The sequence below is a fragment of the Myiozetetes cayanensis genome, unplaced genomic scaffold (assembly GCF_022539395.1).
Source record: "Myiozetetes cayanensis isolate MyiCay16 unplaced genomic scaffold, myiCay2020 scf9, whole genome shotgun sequence".
Lineage (NCBI taxonomy): Eukaryota > Metazoa > Chordata > Aves > Passeriformes > Tyrannidae > Myiozetetes > Myiozetetes cayanensis.
This window is the reverse complement of record NW_026088185.1, coordinates 29305946-29325014: the sequence shown is the minus strand read 5'-3', so window position 1 is coordinate 29325014 and position 19069 is coordinate 29305946. Positions and strand designations below refer to the sequence as shown.

The 19069-nt window shown below is 44.4% G+C and overlaps 1 protein-coding gene and 1 long non-coding RNA gene across 2 annotated transcripts in view; one reads left to right on the top strand and one right to left on the bottom strand.

The window, feature by feature from the left end:
• LOC126652997 (TGF-beta receptor type-2-like) overlaps positions 1 to 11531 on the bottom strand; it is a 31138-nt gene extending 19607 nt beyond the window's left edge. Inside the window, exon 1 of the mRNA XM_050340342.1 lies at positions 11391 to 11531. Within this exon, the coding sequence (XP_050196299.1) occupies positions 11391 to 11442 (52 nt within the window). The 5' untranslated portion in view covers positions 11443 to 11531. The remainder of the gene's footprint in view (positions 1 to 11390) is intronic.
• Positions 11532 to 11553: 22 nt separating this feature from the next.
• Positions 11554 to 17412, top strand: LOC126652999 (uncharacterized). Its single transcript, XR_007632100.1, has 2 exons — positions 11554 to 11840; positions 14584 to 17412. It is a non-coding gene; the product is annotated as an uncharacterized LOC126652999 (long non-coding RNA).
• Positions 17413 to 19069: the final 1657 nt, after the last annotated feature.

The following is a 19069-nucleotide window of genomic DNA, read 5'->3' as shown; positions in this document are numbered from 1 at the left end:
ACCCTCACCATTGCACACAGTCTGCCCACGCAATCTGTCTGTCTTCAAGGCTCCTACACACGCCACAAGCGTTTTTCCTGATCACATCTATCATGCAACAGCACAACCCTGCACCCCCACCCCAGCACCGGTTCAGATGGTTCGGCGATGCCAGGCCCGGGCGGGTTAGTGACACTGACTGAGATACTGTTCCACTTCCCAGACTGGGTGATGTGTTTTATATTATTTCTCTTGGATTTATTAAGCATTATGTAACTGGCTAACCAATCCCGCATGCGATGCAATCGTGGCTGATTTCATGTCAGTGGAAAGTAAACAAAAAATTGCTCTGAAGTGGCTGAGCTGAAATCCATTTCCACATGCAAAGCAATTCCTGGAGGATCTTCCCCATCTCCTCATGGCTGCTTTGCATCCAAGCTCTCATGCAACCCATTACAAAAGAGTTATGGAAAAATTGCACATAGAACACGACACTGTCTTACAAGCAAAAATTATTAAGATGAAGCTTATTTTACGTAAACATTTTTTAAGCAGCTTTGTGGATTTCTGCTGCCCCTTGAAATGTGTTACAATTGCCTATTGCTTGTCTTTTAGCTGGGTAACTTCTTCAAATGTGAAAATTTTTCACCAAAGAAAGTTTGGCATTAAAGTTTGAAAAACAAGGCAAGTCCTGAGGTCCTGAAGCCCAACAGGACCCAACCCAATATGACAAGGAAGATGTTTTCCCTTGCTGAGCTTTGGAAGTATCAGGTGATGCAAAAATTATACCCCATCAGACTCTGAACCCAAGCTCTTGCAGGAGCCCTTTCTTTCTGGTGTTATGAGCAACATCCTCCCCATTAACACCACTTAGCACCCAGAGATATTGACCTGAGGATGGAGGAATGTGGAATGGATAAAACAGTAGTGGTCTTGCACTATTTCATTTGCTGTTCCTCAGTGTCTGAAACATTCAGCAGTGTTTGAAAATTTTGTGTATTTCTGGATCCATTTCGACAATGCACTTCACTGAAACATCAATATAAAGTTGGTGACTGGGGGTTACCTGGTTGTGTGTTATTTGCATTATTTTTCAGTAAGCCCCTGTGGTAGCCAAGCACCTGCTTCACCTGGGCAAGAAGCTAAGTCCAGTTAAGGTGAATTGCTGTATCAGACCTGGCTGGGCTGATGGATCATGGAATATAATTTGCCACCTGCTGGGCTGCAACTTGAACATAAAAGTGGCACCAAGCCATGATCCAGGGTCAGATGATGGTTACGAAAGGGCAGGATGGGACAGCCCTGAAAGTGCAAGTTCACAGCTCCGTGTGGGTGTCAGCCTTGTGCTGACTCTCTAGATGAGCACAGTTGTCCCACAGCAAACAGGTAACCCACAAGCTAGGGGGTTGTCCACTGTTCTGGAGGCTAGTTTACTTCTTCGGAAGATGAGCAGGTATGCTCTGCATCCTGCCTTGAAAAGGTGGCTCAAGGGGTAGTTGAAGATTAGCACAGGACAGAAGGTTAGCACAGGAGTCCCTCACAATGCACAGGACAGCAGCTTAACAGTGGGCTTTTCACTCCCTCAGTGCCAAGTGTGTGCTGGCTGCTGTGGGTCGCTGTGTAATTATGGCTGGTACCTCCAGAGCCATTACCACACCAGGTGCAAACTTCCCTGGCAGACAAAACCAGTCGTGAGTTTGCCCAGTAATAACTGTACTTATCCCATCAGGCGTTTGGCAGTGGCTGGTTAAAGACTGGGCTAAGAAAGTCAGACGTGAGGAGCTATGACACAAACCAAATTTCATGGCTATCCTGTGTCTGAACGTGCAGCTCAAGACCTCAGCTGGCAACAAGTCCCCCTCATTGCAACTATGACCCCACTCCTTTATTTTTTCCTGTCTTTTGCTGTCCTTTCTAACCATGTGCTGTATTGGAAAAGCCTTGAGAGAGCAAGCCAAACCAGCAGCGCAGCCTGAACAGGTTTGGAACTGAGAGAAAAAAACCCCACAGCCAGGGGTCAGCCCATGTATTCAGACAGTCCTGTGTGGTCACCTGGACCAGGATCACTTCACAGCCCCACGGCCTCAGCAACTCCCACCAGCCCAGACAGTGTGTGATGGGAACATGCCATTTCTCCTTGTCAGATGGAAAGCAATTTTTCCAGGGTCTGAGGAGGTGGGGAAATGCTGAGTTTCAGCAGTTCATAAGTAGTTTTAGCAACTCTGCCAGCACCTCTGTTTTTCTGGGGCTTTGCAGGGTTAGGGTTAGGGTTAGGGTTAGCATTAGCATATGTCATGGTATGGTGTGCATGGGCTGCCAGTGGGGTCTGCAGAGGGCTATGCTGCCACATCCCCCGTGGAAAGTACCTTCTGATATTGGCAGGTTTGCATGCCATGCTTTCAGAAGGCTCTGAGATTTCAGCCCCTTGAAGAGCACCTTGCAGTGATCTGGTTTTGACTAAATTTTTCTCTTAAAAATAAGTCTTTTTTCCCACCTCCCACACTGCTTGGGAGAAGGAGTCACAGCCTGGCCACATGCAGCTGGTTTGAGCTCATCTTGTCACAAGTCACTGCAGAAATTGCTGAGTATTTCGAGCACTTTCAGGACTGGGAGGTGAATGGCAGAAGGTAAGAGTCAACAAACTCCAGACTGCTGTTGCCATCATTTTTGTTGCTCTTGTTTCTGCAGAGGTACCTATAGTCTACCTTATATCCCATTTAACTGCAGTTTCTGCAGCTCATTCTCAGGAAGATCTTGCAAAGAGGAGTACCCCTTTTTACACTTAAAAAGCTGCAGCAATGACCAAGGAGAAAAAGCACAAGCTGCAAGTTGGTAGCAGACATCGCTCTGTTTAAACTACAAGTTCAATAAAACTATTGCATGGCACTCAGGGGTTTTTTACTATTATCATCATATTATGCTCTGGAATTCAGTTTTGTGTACATTTTTCAGGCTCTGCAGGAATCCTGGATCTCTGTGAATAGATGGAATTGAAATTTAAAGATATCATCCAAATAGGTAAACACATCAGAAACATTATCTGGGTCACATTTGGGCAATGGAGTTCGCTCTGTTTTAAGTGCAAATGGTTTACTGATGATTTAGATGAACTTCCTGAGGAGTGTTTGAAATTCCTGGCACACGTTCGGTTTGCCATCTGCTAGAAGGTCTTTGATGAGCCCACAAAGAGACGTTAGACTGGAACTGCTCTTCATGTCTGGGTTGGACTTTTTGTGATTGACTAGTTTGTATTTTTTGCATTTAAATTACTTTGATTCCCAAGGAATCAGACCAAGTGGGGCTTGCAAGGGACTCTAAGACAAGCTACCGGGGCAGAGATGCTCTGTTAATTTTCCATCCGAGTGCTGTCATCAGCTTGTACCAGCACTGCCAGTTCTTTATGTCTGCTAAAATTATTATGTAGAGTTGAGTTTTGCCCTCATTTAGACCGGATCTAACAGTAATTAAATAATTTCTGCTGTCAGAGGGAACTTGAACTTGAGGCTAGCTTGGATTACAGACACAGAAAACTTTTTCCCTTCTCAGAAGTGTCCCACATTTAGCGTGTAAATGGATGGTGTGTTCTTCTCTTTCATGCCTTTCTTGATCTATTTAAAATATCTTTTAGAGAGCTTGTGTTGTAACCTACCAAAAAGCGCTGCCCAATAGGGTTGAATTCAGCTTGAACATTTTCCACTTTCTAGAGCAGAAGGGAGCTATGGCAGGAGGGCAGAAGGAGCAGGGGTTTGGAAAGGAATTTTTTTCAGGAATGGAACAAAGAGCCCTGTTGACAGAACCTAAAGTGCTTTTTTTCTGCACGTGACAGTAACAGGAGCTTTCTTGTCTTTGTGATGCATCTCAAGAGATCCCACTTGCAGGAGAAGGAGAAGGTTCCCACAAGTCCCAGCTGGAGGGGATGAGGTGCAGGGGGCAAAGCTGCTCCTCCAACATGGAGGAAATGATGAAGAGGGGGATGTTCTCTATTCACCATCTTCTGCTCCAAGATCTCATCATTTTGCAGTAGTGCACTGCCTTTTCAACTCAGCATCCTGCCTCTGGACACCTCTGAAACATGGTGAATCTGAATGCTGCTGAGCAGCACTGCTGCCCCAGAACTGCCTCCCAAGCTATGGCCTGTTGCAGAGCTGATAGTCCTGGCAAGGATGAAAGGAAAGCTCAGAGGCTTGTGACACTGTTTTACAGGAGGTGAATGCAGGGCAAAGACACAAACCCACAGTAAATGTGTGCTGAGATCACATCCCCAAGCAAACGGACTCTGCCTCTGGTGGGAACATCTGCGACCATTTTCTTCCATCGAGTGCCTTCTGACATATTAAAGGCATGGCAGGAACTGAGCTCCCAGGGGATCCATTGGTCTTATTTCTGGGGATGCTTATACCCTGGATCTATTTGAAGAAGGATGATTCATTCAACTTCTCGAGCTTATAGCTCTGTGTGTCACTTCCCATTGTAAGAAGAAGGGTCTTGTTTGCTATCATGGACTGGTTGGGGCTAATTTTGGGACAGATCTAGCATGGAAAAAATGCTGTACACAGCAAGACAGCAGCTGATTCAATTTCTTCCATGCTGGATGCTGATGTTTAGAGTCTCCCAGGCAGGAAGTTTTATCAAGCAACATCAAACAGATGTTCCTCATCGTGTCCCAACTGCCTTGACTGGCAACCTGCTCTGTCAAACACTCGCTGGGGACACAGGCATTCATTCTTCATAGACAGCATTTTATTAAACAATCCACCTGAAAACAGCAATGGATCTTTCTAAAGAAATAGCTATACAGTGTTAGTTGTGAAGACACCAGAAGCACTTGCAGTCATGGCACTCCCAAGAACTGTTTCCAGGAAGGGGGATGAGCTGCCTATTTTGCAGGAATAGGGGAGAAATTCTACTCTGGATTTTCAGTGCTGGACACAGCATGAATTCACATTGGCAATAGCATCTTTCTGATGGGGTGCATGGTGCACTGTGGCAATGGAGGACACAGCCAAGCCTTCTGGTTTGGGACGACTGAAATGAGAAGGGATCCGTATCAAAATCCCAGGGTTTTGCATTGTTGATCTAAGGAAAGGGCCCCTCTTAGTAGCCAAGAACTTCAGCAGATGTCACTGGGCCTCCCAGATGCAAAGATATAAGTGTTGTTCCCAGAGTGAACATCTTCACAGGGGTGTTGGAGGAACTGAAAAGATTAGGAGAGACTCAGATATTGGGGCGATATCAGTCGGTGTCAGCTCTCAGGGGGTTTTTCAGGGCTCAGCCCTGCCGAGACCCCAGGCCATGGTAATCAACCAGCCCTGTTTGCTGGCTAGTCATGGCTGTGCTAGTTCCCATTGCTGGTACAAACTTGTCTGTACTGCTTTGTGTGCAGGGCATGCATTAGGGTGTGTATGATGGTCCTGGACTCTCCAGCTCCCAGACATGGCCAGAGGACTTGCCATCATATACTGCAAGGGCAGGACAAAAGCTCTTTGCAGGTTGAGTGAAGGCAGGCTGGCATTTCTTTCAGAAACCTTCAGGCCTCATCAGAACTGATTCTGGAGCCAGGGTGGAAGCTGCTGAGCACAATTTTCTTTGGACATCTACTTATCTAGAAGGACTGGAGTTTTGGGTCCAGTGGAGAGTAAATGACATAGAGATAAAGGGAACATCTCCATCCACAGCGTGGCAAGGTGAGAGCTCTTCCCACAGGCAGAGTATGTCCAATATGATGTTGCTTCAACCACTGTGAGAGTTGTTGCCTACTTTGAGAGTGGCAGGAGTGGAACACAGTGCAAGTACTGAGAAGGCACTTCAAAAAAAAAAAAAAAAAAAAGAAAAAGTTTTAATCTTGAATCCAAATAACCCTGTGTAGTCATGGGTAGCACTGGGTTGAGGCATGTCCTTGGTCTGCTGGAGTTCACACGGGCAGTAGCCCCCCTTCCAGTGCAGACTGGCGGGCTGCGGTGCACAGCTGGACACATTAATTACCCCAAGGCCAGGATGCATTTGCTGTAGTATAAATCAGCTGTCGTCTGTCAGGCATGTTCCTGGCTTATCAATGGGAAGGAAAACACTGCAGTGGAACAGCTCCATGAAAGGGTAGGTCCTGGAGCGGTGTAATTGGTGGGAGCATGGGCTGTAGAGGGGATTGCACGATAAGCAGGCTCTCCTACTTCTCCTAAAATTTTGACAGTTACCAGCAGCTGGCAGGAGAGTTTCAACCCTACATGGACTGTAGTAAAAAGATGAACCAACTGATGAAGAAGAAATAAGACTCTGATGGACACTACAGATCCTTTCCAGAGGCAGGATCACAACAGTTGACTCTGAATTCAGGGATGTGCATGCAAGCAGAGCCAAGACAGCTTTCAGCCATCCCTTCACTTCCCCTTAAAGATCCCTAAGGAAATGTTATCCCACAGTTGGGGTCCAGCACAGAGATAATGTAGCTATAATCCCCAGGTTTGATAGGGCAGGCAGCCATCCGTGGTGTTATCTCCCCTCTGTGTGGAGGCCCCTTCCAGCAAAAGGCTTTCACTTGGCACACAGCTCTAAACATGGGATGTGAAAAGAGCAAAGTGTGTGGGAGCTGCTGATTTTGTCTCCTTGGTGGGACTGTTTTTTTTTAATAAAAAGATCAGATGTTGCACTTCCTTGAAAACATGACAATCTATGGGAGAGTTCATTAGTTTATGGCAAGTTGCAACACTGTGGAACCCAGCAGAAAGCAAATGTTATTGCAAAGAGTTATCACTAAGGGGAGAGGAAAACAATGTCCTGAGGAAACAAACTCGACAGAGCAAAACACGGAACAATATAAAGCTGTGGAGTATAGGCAGTAGAGCTGAATATTTTCTCAGAATAAAAACCCCCAGTCACCTCTTTTTAATGCCAGTGCTTGCTTTCTGCATGTTCAGTGAATATGTGGGATACAACTGCCCAGAACTCCATCTCTAATGGGAGTAACAAGTATCATGATTGCAGCTGGCTGAATTTATTTACTATTAGTAAACAAAAATGTCTTTGTGACCATTATTAAATAGCAATAACACCAGTAAAACACCAGTAAGCATCAGTTTTACTGTTGGTTTGTGTTTTTTCTGTTTGGGAGAGGTTTTGGGGGTTATGGAATTATATTTCAAAAAGGACTTTCCTCCACAAAGCCCCCACCAAAACACAGATTTGAGCAGCTTTAATGATGACCAGCCTGCCTCAGGCCTGAGAAAAGCTGGAGGTGCAAGGGGAGAGGAAATGCCAGTTTTCATAAATCTGACATAGCTGTAAGCTGCCAGTCCTCTTAACCTTCAGTTAATCTAAGTTACATGAGACTGAAACAGTAGTATTGGATTTAGAGAAGTGTAAATCTGAATTCAAAATAATCCATTGCTTTCCTTGCTGAATCTCTTGCCACTTGCAACACTGCAGAGGACTCCAGTTCTGCATTGTCAGGGTTTTTATTGTGTTTTCCCCTTTCATTTCCTAACTGGAGAATTTGTTCCAGCTTTGTTCTTATTTAGCCTCATGGTAGGACACACAAGTTTCTCCTTCAGGCAGCGGGATGCTCTGCCTGCTCCCAGCTGAGCTACTTACGCCCAGCCAACGTGGGGCCTTTGCAGCCCCTTGGTTTGTTTTGAGGGGATAATTTCTTCCTTGGTGTTTTGGCTGGCTTAAATCAACACTAAAGCAAAACATGGTGCTACTTGAGAAGGACTATAACTACCAACCCTGCAGTCCTGTGTCCTGGAGTAGGCAGCACCCACACCCACACACTGCATAGTCTGGGAGAAGAGGTTTGCTCAGCTGCCCTGGCTCAGCCTTGGACCTGCAAAGCCCCTTTCTGCAAAAGGATGTATTTGCCTGTGAAGTGGAGGGTGACTCCTCCTTTGTCCTATTTCTTCTCCTGTCCTCTCACCAGCTCACATTTGACCCCGTGTTCCTGAATTGTGCATACGTTGGTGTTGGTGTGCAATCCCAATGGCTCCCCTGCCCGAGGAGTGGGCTGGCATTTTGGTGGCACTACAACCCCTGGTTTAACTCTGCTGACCTCAGAAATAGGAGGCCAACTTCTTGAACAAGCTGCCTAAGGAGCCTGGGATAGGTCAGAGATTTCTTGGGCAGATCAAAAGCCAGAGATGTTTTTCTGACAGCCCTGGAGCTCCCTGTCCTGATTTATGAATTATATACGCTCTATATATTTAGCTGAAGAGGCTCACTGGGGGAACAGTTTGTGTAAGCAGGAAAGAGCATATGGCTTCAGAGAGCCACCATCTACCAGGAGATAACCCTCAAATGCACCCTCTGTGGAGCCATCAAACTTCAATCAATGAGGGACCATGACAAAGGGAGCCTGGGAGACTAAGCAAAAATGTTAGGATATTTTAGTGGACCAGCATTTTAATAGGAGGCTGAGTTGTAGGGAACCAGACTCAAACCCCAGAAACTGGGAGATCTGGACTTGGGGCAGCAGACTTGCAACATCCCCTCATTTCAAAAATCTCCTTTCTCTTACTTTGGAGCTTCAGCAGATCCCATGGGGTACAGCTCTCTCTCCCTGTGGAAGAGAGGCTTCTCACTCTGGAAGTGCTACGTGCCCTGCCAGATTTTGAGTTTCATCTCCTCTTTTGGAGATTGGATGTCCAAAGACACTCTGCTGGGGCTCTTCACACCCTGAGAGCTGTTGTCACACCAGTGATACTTAGTTCACACTCTTGAGGTTGCCTCCACAGGTCAGAGGGTTGTTGAGCTTTGTTGTCCTCTCTGTGAGATGAGACTCTGTTCAGTCCCATGCCTGCTTGGCCAGATGTGAGCCCTGTTCCTAACAGATGGAGCACAAGGGAGACTTTTCCAATGCTGATACGAAACAGGGCAGGAAAACTCCTAATTATTAACTTTAAGGCCAGAGTGTTTCCATGTGCACAATACAGTAATCCTGATTTCAGCTCTGTAGCTTCTGTATGGGTTATAGTTCCAAGCAGATAGTCCTGCAGTCTTGAAGGCTTTGAGCAACAATCCACCATGTCCCCAGCCTGAGTAATTACTTGCTGGAACAACTTTACTGTGTTATGCTCTAACACAAATGCACCCCATTTTAGCTTCCAGTGTCTACATCTTGTTTTTCCACTGCTCCATAGAAGAGGAAGTCCTCTTCTTGTTTTGTCCCAGGCCAGGTAAGTCCAGGCCTGCCTTGGAAGGATTGTCTGCTCACCTGCATGAGGGTTTGTGTCAGCAGCAGTGCAACTACAGCTCCTGTCTGCCCCTTCTGCTGAGAAAGTCATGCAAAAATGCTGCCCTCCAGCAGCCACTGCCACTGGGGAGAAGTTTAAGGGTGGATATTTTGAAGCTTTGCTAGGGCTGGCCAGGGAGAATTAGGGAATTACAGAGGTCTGTCAGACTACAGCCCTTTATTCCATTGTATATGGACAAAAGTGGCCAGAGGTGCTGTGTGATGGCCACTTCACCATGCTAGTGATTCAAGGCACAGAGACAGGCATCATGAAGCACAGACTGGAGTCTCTGCTGCCCTGGTGTAAACTCCTAGGGAGAGCAGCAAAATCCCTAAAGATGCTCAGCTGGAGTCTGAGCCAAGTTCTCTGTGGCAAGTCTTAAATCTCTGTGCTAAGAGGAGCAAGTTTGCTGCTGTCACCAGGTTAGCACTGTCACTCTTAAAAGAGAGGCTGGATGAGTGGTAAGATTTGTTGCTTGAAGAACAGCTGAATGTGTATATTCTGTCTACTTGGGGAACTTGCTGTTCCCTTCTCTTTTAATGTCAATGCAAAGTGGGCTCCCAGGGTACTTTTATTGTCTCAGAATGGCTGCAGGGTCAATCTTATCACTAAATGCAAGGGAAGTGGATGTAGTCTCCAAAAACATCTATCATTGATTAGCTGAATCACAGAGAGCAAGCCTTGGCTTATTTTTTTTTCTCTGTGCAGAGGCAAATTTTGTCATCATATCACTCACATAACCTTTCAGATGAACTTAGTAATCATGATATGTTTTGGTTTGGCTTCTTTCAGATTAAAACCTTGCCTTTCAGAAAAAGGAAACAGTAAGTTAAATAACTCCAAAATTAGGTATTTCTGAAGGATAATTAGTGGTCTTCTTTCTTACCAAAAACAACCCAGGACTGTGCTTTAAATAATACCTTGTAGTAATTTCTGCTCCAAATGCAATTAAGTTAGCAAGATGTTATCGGTATAGCATCCTACATTTCAAACCATACTTTAGGGTATTATCTACAATAATGAGTACTATATATCTCCATAACTTTTTGAAAAATCAACCAGATTTTGTGTCCTAAATCTCCCCATGTGGTTCTCTCTGCTTCAACAGTTGCCCCCAGGGTTGTGTTTGCCTACACACAAATTACTGACCAATCATTCTTTTATTCCCTGTTCTTGTAGATAGGGGGACCCATGTAAAGTGAATACAGATACAGATCCCTGCCCCCAGTTATTTCATTTGGATGCAGAAATACTGGTGTTGTAATCCTCCTACTTCATTGCTTTGAGAAAAAAGCTATTCTAGTTGCATGGAAATTTCTATAGCAAGGGGAATGGGTCTGTCTTTGTCAGAGTTCACTTTAAAAAGTGTCAGTGTCCATGCAAACATATAAATATACACTATATAGGGATATATGCATGTATACACATACATAGGCTCTGTATATACAGAAAGACACACACACATACTTAGAAGATGTGTATATAACACTCACTTATACACAAATCCATTCCCTGTTATGAAACAATCATCAAGATATAAACAAGAAAAGCTAAACCACGGATGGGCACATTTTCAAGTGCTGTTGGAGGGTTTTATCTCCGGTATTGAAGAAGTGCTATCAAAACTGAAACAGGGCACTTATTACAAAGAAATCTTTACGTAAGTGCTGGAAAGGTTTGCCGAATAACCAGATGTTGTTGCAAAGACACTTCTCCTCCCCCTCTCTCCACTTCTTCCCTTCTTTAATAGTTCGATTAATTCCGCGCATAAACCACGGCTGATAAAAGTTCTAAGCTGAAAACTTCACCACATCTGGACACTGTCGAAGCCAGGTCGTTCAGCCGTGCACTTCAGTTGCTTTTAATCTCCCACAATAAAATAAAAACTTCCAACAAGTAATGCTGACCTATATATATTTTTGCACTGTAAACACTGACATCTGCGAGCTGCTCCAAGCGAGCACGCAGCACTTTCCACGAAGAGATCGCTCGCCCTTCGCCATAAGAGCAATATGCAGCTGATGCAGTTGCAGCAGCGTATTCTACTAAACTCTCAGCTATTTCCAATCCTCTGGCTAATTGCTGTCAGGGGAGAAATCAAAGATTAGCTGTTTTGCTGGGGGAAGGAAAAATAAACGACTTCTCAGAGTATGTTGCTTAACATTGCCTAACCAGAAACATTTTTCTACTCACAGAAGGAGAGCAGCAGTAAGGGAAGCAGACTCGGACTCCTTCGGTAACCCATTTCTGGATCCCACTAGCAACAAGAAACCCGGTTTCACAGCTTTGACCAATTCATCTTCCCTCGGTGGAGCCAGTCTCCTGCGATTCTGCTGTCAAGCCCGGAGCTCCAAGTTTGCGAGGCTCCCAGCCAGCCTTGCCGGGAAGGCGGATCCAGCCGCTAAAGCCCAGCTGTGCGTGGGGTCCGCCCAGGAACTGCAGTTTATGAACAAACTAAGTCTGACTCTCCTCTCGAAATATATACAAATATGGGAGGGGGGAGCTGGGCGAAGGAGTCAGGCTCTGAGAAAAAGAGTTTGATTTTTTTTTTTCTGATGACAGTGCGGAGTTGCTCCTGGCTCCACACGGCCCAAGGATCTTTGAAGGGGACCTAAAATCTGCTGTGTGCATCTAATCAAAAAGGTATGGGTACTCCTGCACGACTCTTTCATCTGAATAAAGCATGAAAGGTAATGCTTCAATATGCTGAGCTGCAGTTAATTCACTACTTTTCCCCTCTCTTTTAGAAATTATCTTTTAAGTAAGCTTCAATGGGCTACATTTTTAACAAAGGTAATTAGAAGTTTTAGGGCAGCTTTTTCAGAAAGACCGCATCAATATGAGCTTAGCCTAAAGTAGGTGCTTTCAACCCATTAAAGCAGCAGGATTTAAGCATATATGCTTTCCTGAAGCAGGGCCTAAAATAACAACATAGAGCATTTTTCCCCAAGATCCAAACTGCTCTACAAAACTTGTAAGAAATATTATCCCACTTACAAAAGGGAAACTGTGAAATGTAGCAGAGTTCTGTCTTGCCTTGGTTGTTAACACAATCAATCAGTGGCAAAAGGAAGAGTAAAATCCTCAAACTCTTGCCCTATGATCTACTCCAATCCTTCAGATCAATGTATTCGAGTGTGGCAGAGAAAGAGATGTTGTTATTAAGACAACTGGATAAGGCTTGTGTTAGCAATGTCACAGATTATTCATGATCCATGAGAGCCCTCTTTAAAATCAGGAAGAATCCCCCACTGCCTATAAAACTTGGAGAGGAATAATGTCCCCAGCAGGAGCCCAGAGGGGCTTTAAACAATGGTGGACATTGACAAAACACGCTGTATGATTTGGAACTTCTAGGGAAGCATGGGGTATTATTTTTTTTAGCAGCAAAACTTGGGAAGGCAGCAGGAAGCCTGCACAATGTCACTGCAGCCAGGGACCCTGAGCTGTGGGAGCTGCAGTTTCCAAAATTCCAGGCAATCCCAAATAACTTCTGGGCCAAACTGAACCCTGTAAAATGCTTCATCCTTTCTGCAGCATAATCTTAGGGCGAGATTTGGGGCCAGTCCTCCATGAAATGAGAACAAAGGCAGTAGATGTCCCATGCAAGGACACCTTTACAAGACAGTGGAGTTTCTACAGGAAGCTGTGCAGGGGGAAGCTTTTGGGAAGCAGTGCATGTCCCGCTCTTTCCAAACAGTTGTACTTATTTCTAGATGGTGTTAGGTCTGCTGGTTGGTAAAACATGGTGCCATGATGACATGGGCAGGGGTTTGCTGTCCTAAACTGAACACTGGGCTCTGCAGGCTGCTTTCTGCACAGGGGTAACCTGTCTGTTCAGCCTCTGTGTAAGACTGCACAGAGCTAGATATACCCTCCTGTAACCTGCCTTTTCAGTCCACTGAGCTGAGGCTACTGTAAGCAAACCTCATCTGCAAAATAGGAGCAAAGGGAGCTTGTTCCTTTCCTAGCACTATGCCATGAGTCATGCCAAGTTAAGTGGGGAGTCCCGCAGCACGTGCCCCACTGACCTGGGCTTTTCTCTGACTAACAGCTCTGTTCTGGAAATCCTGGTTATTTCTTAGATTCTTATGCAAGGAAAAAATTCAAACTAAAAATCCACCAAAGTTACTCGGGGAAAGTGAGTAAGAACCTAAAGTATCTAAACTCACATTATAGAGCTTTGGTTCCACGAAAGAACACAGTGAACTTTTGAGTAAGGCACTGGGGAGGAAGAAGAGATAAATGGTTATTTTTATTGTTGGCTTGTTTATTCCTTTTGGTGTAAATTCCCCTGCTTCTCTATTAGTGATCTGGATAGCCTCATAACTCAAGGCACACTGAAGGCTGGATTTAAGCTGAGGAACGTAAGGTCTCTGCAGGGTGATTTTTAAGTTGCATTGTGGGAGAAGTTTTCCCAAAGTTCTCGTTTAGGAGCTGGAAGATATTTACTAGAGAAGTTAAATAAGACTGTGGACACCTGAAACAATATAACATATATTTAAAGGAAGGTTGCAAACAGCCTGGGTTTCCACCGTGGGAGGCAAGGCTCAGCAATCGAGTAAGAGTTCTGAAGCTCCAACATGAGCACTAAATACCTCTGTGCAGGGTAATGTCACAATGGATGTGTGCCAGACCCAGATGAGTCAAACTTATTATGCTTCCCAGGGGTGAAGATCACCTTCATGTGATAGGAATGTGAAGGGAGAGAAAGGAACCACGTAACCATGCCCAAGACAGTGGTAATGCAAGGGCCAATGCTCCCAAGCTTCCCCGGACCTCCTCCTTGCCCTCTAGACCCCAGAGATCATAGCAGGGGCACTGAGTTTAAAATGACTGACTACAGCAAAAAGTGTTGGGTTTACTTGTGCAATCAGGAGATTTTCCCTTGGCCCTCTTGATTTCCTGCACATTATACGACTGGACTAATATCTGTTGCTTAAGCACTGTTCTCTTTTAATCTGTTTATATCAGTAGTTATGTTGGGCTTTAGATGAGTTCCATGAGTGGTTTTGTTGTGAGGAGAATTAATTTTATACTTTGAAGAATTAAAAGACGGGTCTAATGAAAACGGCTACCTGATAGGATAGGGACTTAGCTTCTACCAGTGAGCACAAATCCATACGCTTAATGTATGTGCATTTATTGTGTGATCATATTGAACTACCCCCAAGTTGTCCTGGCAGTTAATTAAACCCCGGAAATGTCATCACTTCTGCACTGTATAAGCATGACCTTGGTTTCACTGTGCCATCAGCAACAGTTGCCTGAGAAAGATGTGCATCCTGCTGGGTAGATCCAATCCAGCCACCACCTCCATCCTGCTTTAACCTAAGGAAAAATACCATGAAAAATACCTTTAGCATTTTCCATTCTCTTGCTACAGCCTGTCCCAGCGATGGTGTGGTAACCTTTGATGACCCAGATAGCAAGAGGAGTATGAGCAGTCAAAGCCAGCACTGCATCCTGAGGGACATGGCCGCAACTCCTCTGGCCTTGTCTGCATTGCCTCAACCAATTCTCCTCAGCCCTCAACTTCTCCATGCTCCTGCCTCTCAGCTAATGCTCATTTTGGTAGCCATGAAGGATAATTGCACTTTCTGTGATGCCTGACTTTCACTGGAGTCTTTGCATAAGCCAGAAACACTGGCCTAACTTCTGACTTCTCACAGATTGCGTGCAACAGGTTCCTTGATCAATGATGCACCAAGATTAAGTAAAGGTTTAACACCTCTGTAATTCACAATGTCACTGAGTTGGTTTGCTGGTTTTTTTCTCTTCAGTTCTGTCCCAAATCTTCTGGCTTTCTTCCTCTGAAGTTTTTGAGTTTTTCTCACAGCTCACTTCAAGATACTTTTGAAGCCACTTTCATTAAGTTTTCATTCATACTATCAATGTGTTAGCACAGATTCTTTCAAAAATGGGTATTAGTTTGGGCCTTTGTGTGTGATTTGTGGAACCAGATCTGCTGTAGCTGAAATGGATGGAAACCACTGCTACCAATTTCAGACTGAGTGGAATTGAGTGATTTTCTGCACCCATATCTCTTTTCCACTCTCTGCTTATCTTTCCATGAGCTTTTCTTCTTCTGAAAAAATTTTGATTTTCCTGCTGTTTAGTGATCATTTCACACAGATATTTAGATGCTAGAAATATGTCTATGAGGAGCCTGAACTCACCTACTTTTCGTCCTGCAGTATTCCATGCTGAAGCAGCTACTCCTTCATTTTAGTGACAGTTCCTTGACGTTCACTCCTCTTCAGTGTTTTCTTAAGGATCCTAAGCAAGCACTGTTTTCTGCTGCATCCATCATACCAAGGACATCATACGCAGACAGATGCCAGGGTCTTCAGTGAGGATCAGCCTTTGAAGACCAAGAGCACAAGCAGGCATCACTTCAGCTGCCAGACACCTCCAGATAGCAAACACCTTTGGTTCTGGAGGAATTAGCCTGTAGGAGCAGTTTGACAGCCTGATTCACGATCTTTGTACTATTATTATTGGTAGTAAAACTATGATAGGATCCAGGAGCCTGAACCATGGATCAGGAATGTGCTTTTGCAGAAAAACTCTTGACCCTCCTGCTTTGGCTTATGCTACAAGGCAGGCTTAAGGCAGGGCACACTCTGAATTTTTTTCTGGTAGCAGGCAAACTGGAAGGTGTGAAGGGTGGCCAATCCCTGGGGGTGGACTAGAGGCACCCTAAAAATCATCAGCTAAAATATGTGTGGTGCAGATGGTGGGTCCTCAGCTCCAGCTGTGTTGCTCCATGAATCTACTCTGTGCCCCATCGCTTTCATGCACCGGCACAGCCAGACACTGCACAGGATACGCTTCTCTCGTCAGCAGGAATATTGGCTGGTTTACTCTCTTTTCCTAAGGTTACTGAAAGGCTGCGGGTGTTGCAGGAGAGATGCAAAGCAGAGCCGCTGCTTTAGGTGTTTTCATTTAAGTTCTCAGTAGCAAAGTGATGGTTGTTGATGGTAGTTGTGTTATCTTTTAATTTTAACTACTTCTGAGAGGTTGAAGTGATGAGGAACTCTAAATGAAGATACTGATAAATAGTGTTGTGACAAAGTTGTTGTGAAATATTTCCCATTAATATGGCTTTTGTTTGTTTGTTTGTTTGTTTTTGTTTTGGTTTTTTGTTGTTCTTTTTTTGTTTTGTTTTGTTTAAGGTGTGTTATTTGCTAGAGCTCACAGGCTGTCAAAAGATCCAAGGAAAGGTAACACACATAACCTTACAAAAAGCGCTAGGAAGCTAATTTATAAGGTAATATACCTTGCTTAGCTTTCTTCTGTCAAAAAGCAGTTTATCCAGAGTAACAGTAGAATTAAAAAGGACAGACCTAAGGATGGAAAAAGATGGAACTCCCTGTTTTCCAGAGGCTGTGATGGTAGTCGGGACAGCTTCAGAGACTGAAGGGACTTGTAAGTAGGAAGTTGAGTTTGCCTGCTCTAGGTTGAAGAACAAAGATCATGCTGCCTAGTGAAGTTGCTGATGAGCAGTAGAGTGTCCTGGGTAGAGTGACCTGCAGGAAACTGGACTCACATCTTGACAAGAGAGGATCCAAAGAGGCCCTGGCTGTGGTTGTGCCTAGCTTAGGCAGGAAACATTAAAGCTTATTTTGACCAAAGTAGCACAAGTCCTGGAAGTTCTGAGTGCAGTACTGTGCCATGAGAAAATGCTGTTAGCCCATTTTGCAGGCTGAGGTAGGAAAATATGGCTGAGGAAGAGCATTTTGATGGAGACTTTGGTGCTTATTGAAGACCTCTCCATTGCACACTAGTTTCTCAGGAGATCTCACTCTCATATGAAGCTTCCCAGGCTATAATGTACATGAGGGCTGCCTAGGCTGCTGGTCAACTTAATTTGGGCAAGTTCTATCCCTATCCTCCTTCTATATCCATAGTGTTTTAACTCTTCTCCGCAACTTTTACTACTGTGAAGAAAATTCAAAGGTGAAAATAGTTTTTGAAATCATGGAATGTTAGACCCACAAAATATTACTGTACTTTATTGATAATGTTGTTTCCATAATAACAACATTTAGTACGAAGTACAATATCCTGCATGAGCTTCACATAAATATTTCCATCATATCACTGATAACGGATCAGAAAAAATTCAGTATGTGCATGCTGCAAATGCAAGTGTAATTGATACAAGGTATGTATCTTAATGCACATCTTGAGTAAACATAAGAAAACCATACCCTAATGGAAAACAGACTGTGCCTTACAAAGTGCAATCGTGCCTTTACATCTAAACTGGACTTTGTGTTTAGAAAAATAATCTTAAATCAGTCCTATTCAGAGGACAAATCACAGTTCACATACTTGTAAAAAACTTTTGTTTTAGGAAAGCCTTTTGTGGAAAAGCTTGGGAAACTCCATCCAGCTACAGTGGTGGAGGGGTGGGAAAGGACAGATTGAGGTATCTGTTCAAACAATCTGAGGAAAAAGTTGAATAAACATTGAAGACAACAGAATAGAAACCAGACGCCAAATATTAATTCATGGGGTCTTCAAAGGGGATTTTGAGATTTATTTTAATTGTTGTTGAAAGAAAAAGATTAAATTTTGGATGAAAAATGTATGCAAATTCAGCTCTGGTCAACACTGAAAAAAACCCGTTTCCTACGCAAAACAGAAAAAAAGCAAAGCAAAGAAACACATAGTATCAACTCTGTAATCCCCTGAGGTGGCCTTTAACCTGGGTTAGAAAAGGACAGGAAAAGAAAAAAGCTACATGAGAATAATAAAGAATGCAATGCTGAATCAAAGGACATGAATCTGGTGCAAAAATGGGAAGTCTCAAGGAAATGATGTGATATGTAAACCAGGGAACAAGGGTGCTGTTCCTGAGTGTCCAAAATGGTGTTTGGAGTACGAGGAATAAATAGGAACAATCTCTTCATCCAGTTTGCCAGCCCCACAAGGACTGTGTAGGTACCACGGGATCATGAGGGAATAAACCCAAAGGCTGCAGTAATGAAGGTGTATTTATGTATAGTCTGTGATACATTAACTGATGTTCTGTAGGAGCTCCTGGATGGACTTGCTGTATATTTCTCCAAAAACACAGGCTAGGAATGACAGAAATGCACAAGAAGGTTTGTTCCTGCTTAACGAGAAGAGACAAGACGGCTGGAGCTTTTAATAAGTAATGACAGAGGCTTCCCCAGAGCTGAACTCGGCAGATTTTAACCACTCAGGTCCTTCCTGGGGAAGCCTGGCCGGGTGGGACATGCTTGGGTGTCAACCAGCAGAGATGCTGAGCAGGAGAATGCCCTTCTGGGTGTCATGTCATCGCCGGGAGGGAGCTGATGGAAAAGGCTGGGCATCCGGTAGAGTAAGGAATACAACACGACTGAGTCCTTCTCTACTAGTAAAGGACTGAGAGTGGGGAAATAGCGGGCTGGTGGGCTTTAAAAAAATAACCCGAGCTGCCTAATGCTAACAAACATCCTGTGGGAAAGTTATTGGCTGATGAAAGAGGCTGTGTAAAGAAAAGTGACAACTCCTGCTACAGACGAAAGACAGGAAAATATCTGAAATATTTCCTACTAATATGGTATATATATATATATATATATTTGTTTGTTTGTTTTATTTTGTTTAAGGTGTGCTATTTGCTAGAACAACACAGGCTGCCAAAAAATCCAAGCGGGAAAGGCGTGAGAAACTCTTGGGTGACCTGAGAACTAGAGAGAGAGGCACACCACCACAAACAGAGCTTGGAAATGAACGCTGACAGCTGTACGACCGAGGGCGGGCGGTCAAGGGGGAAGCTCTGTCCCCGTCCCGGACGGGAGGCTCAGGGCTGCGGAGCACGGTCACAGCGGGGGCTGCCGGTGCACAGGGGCACT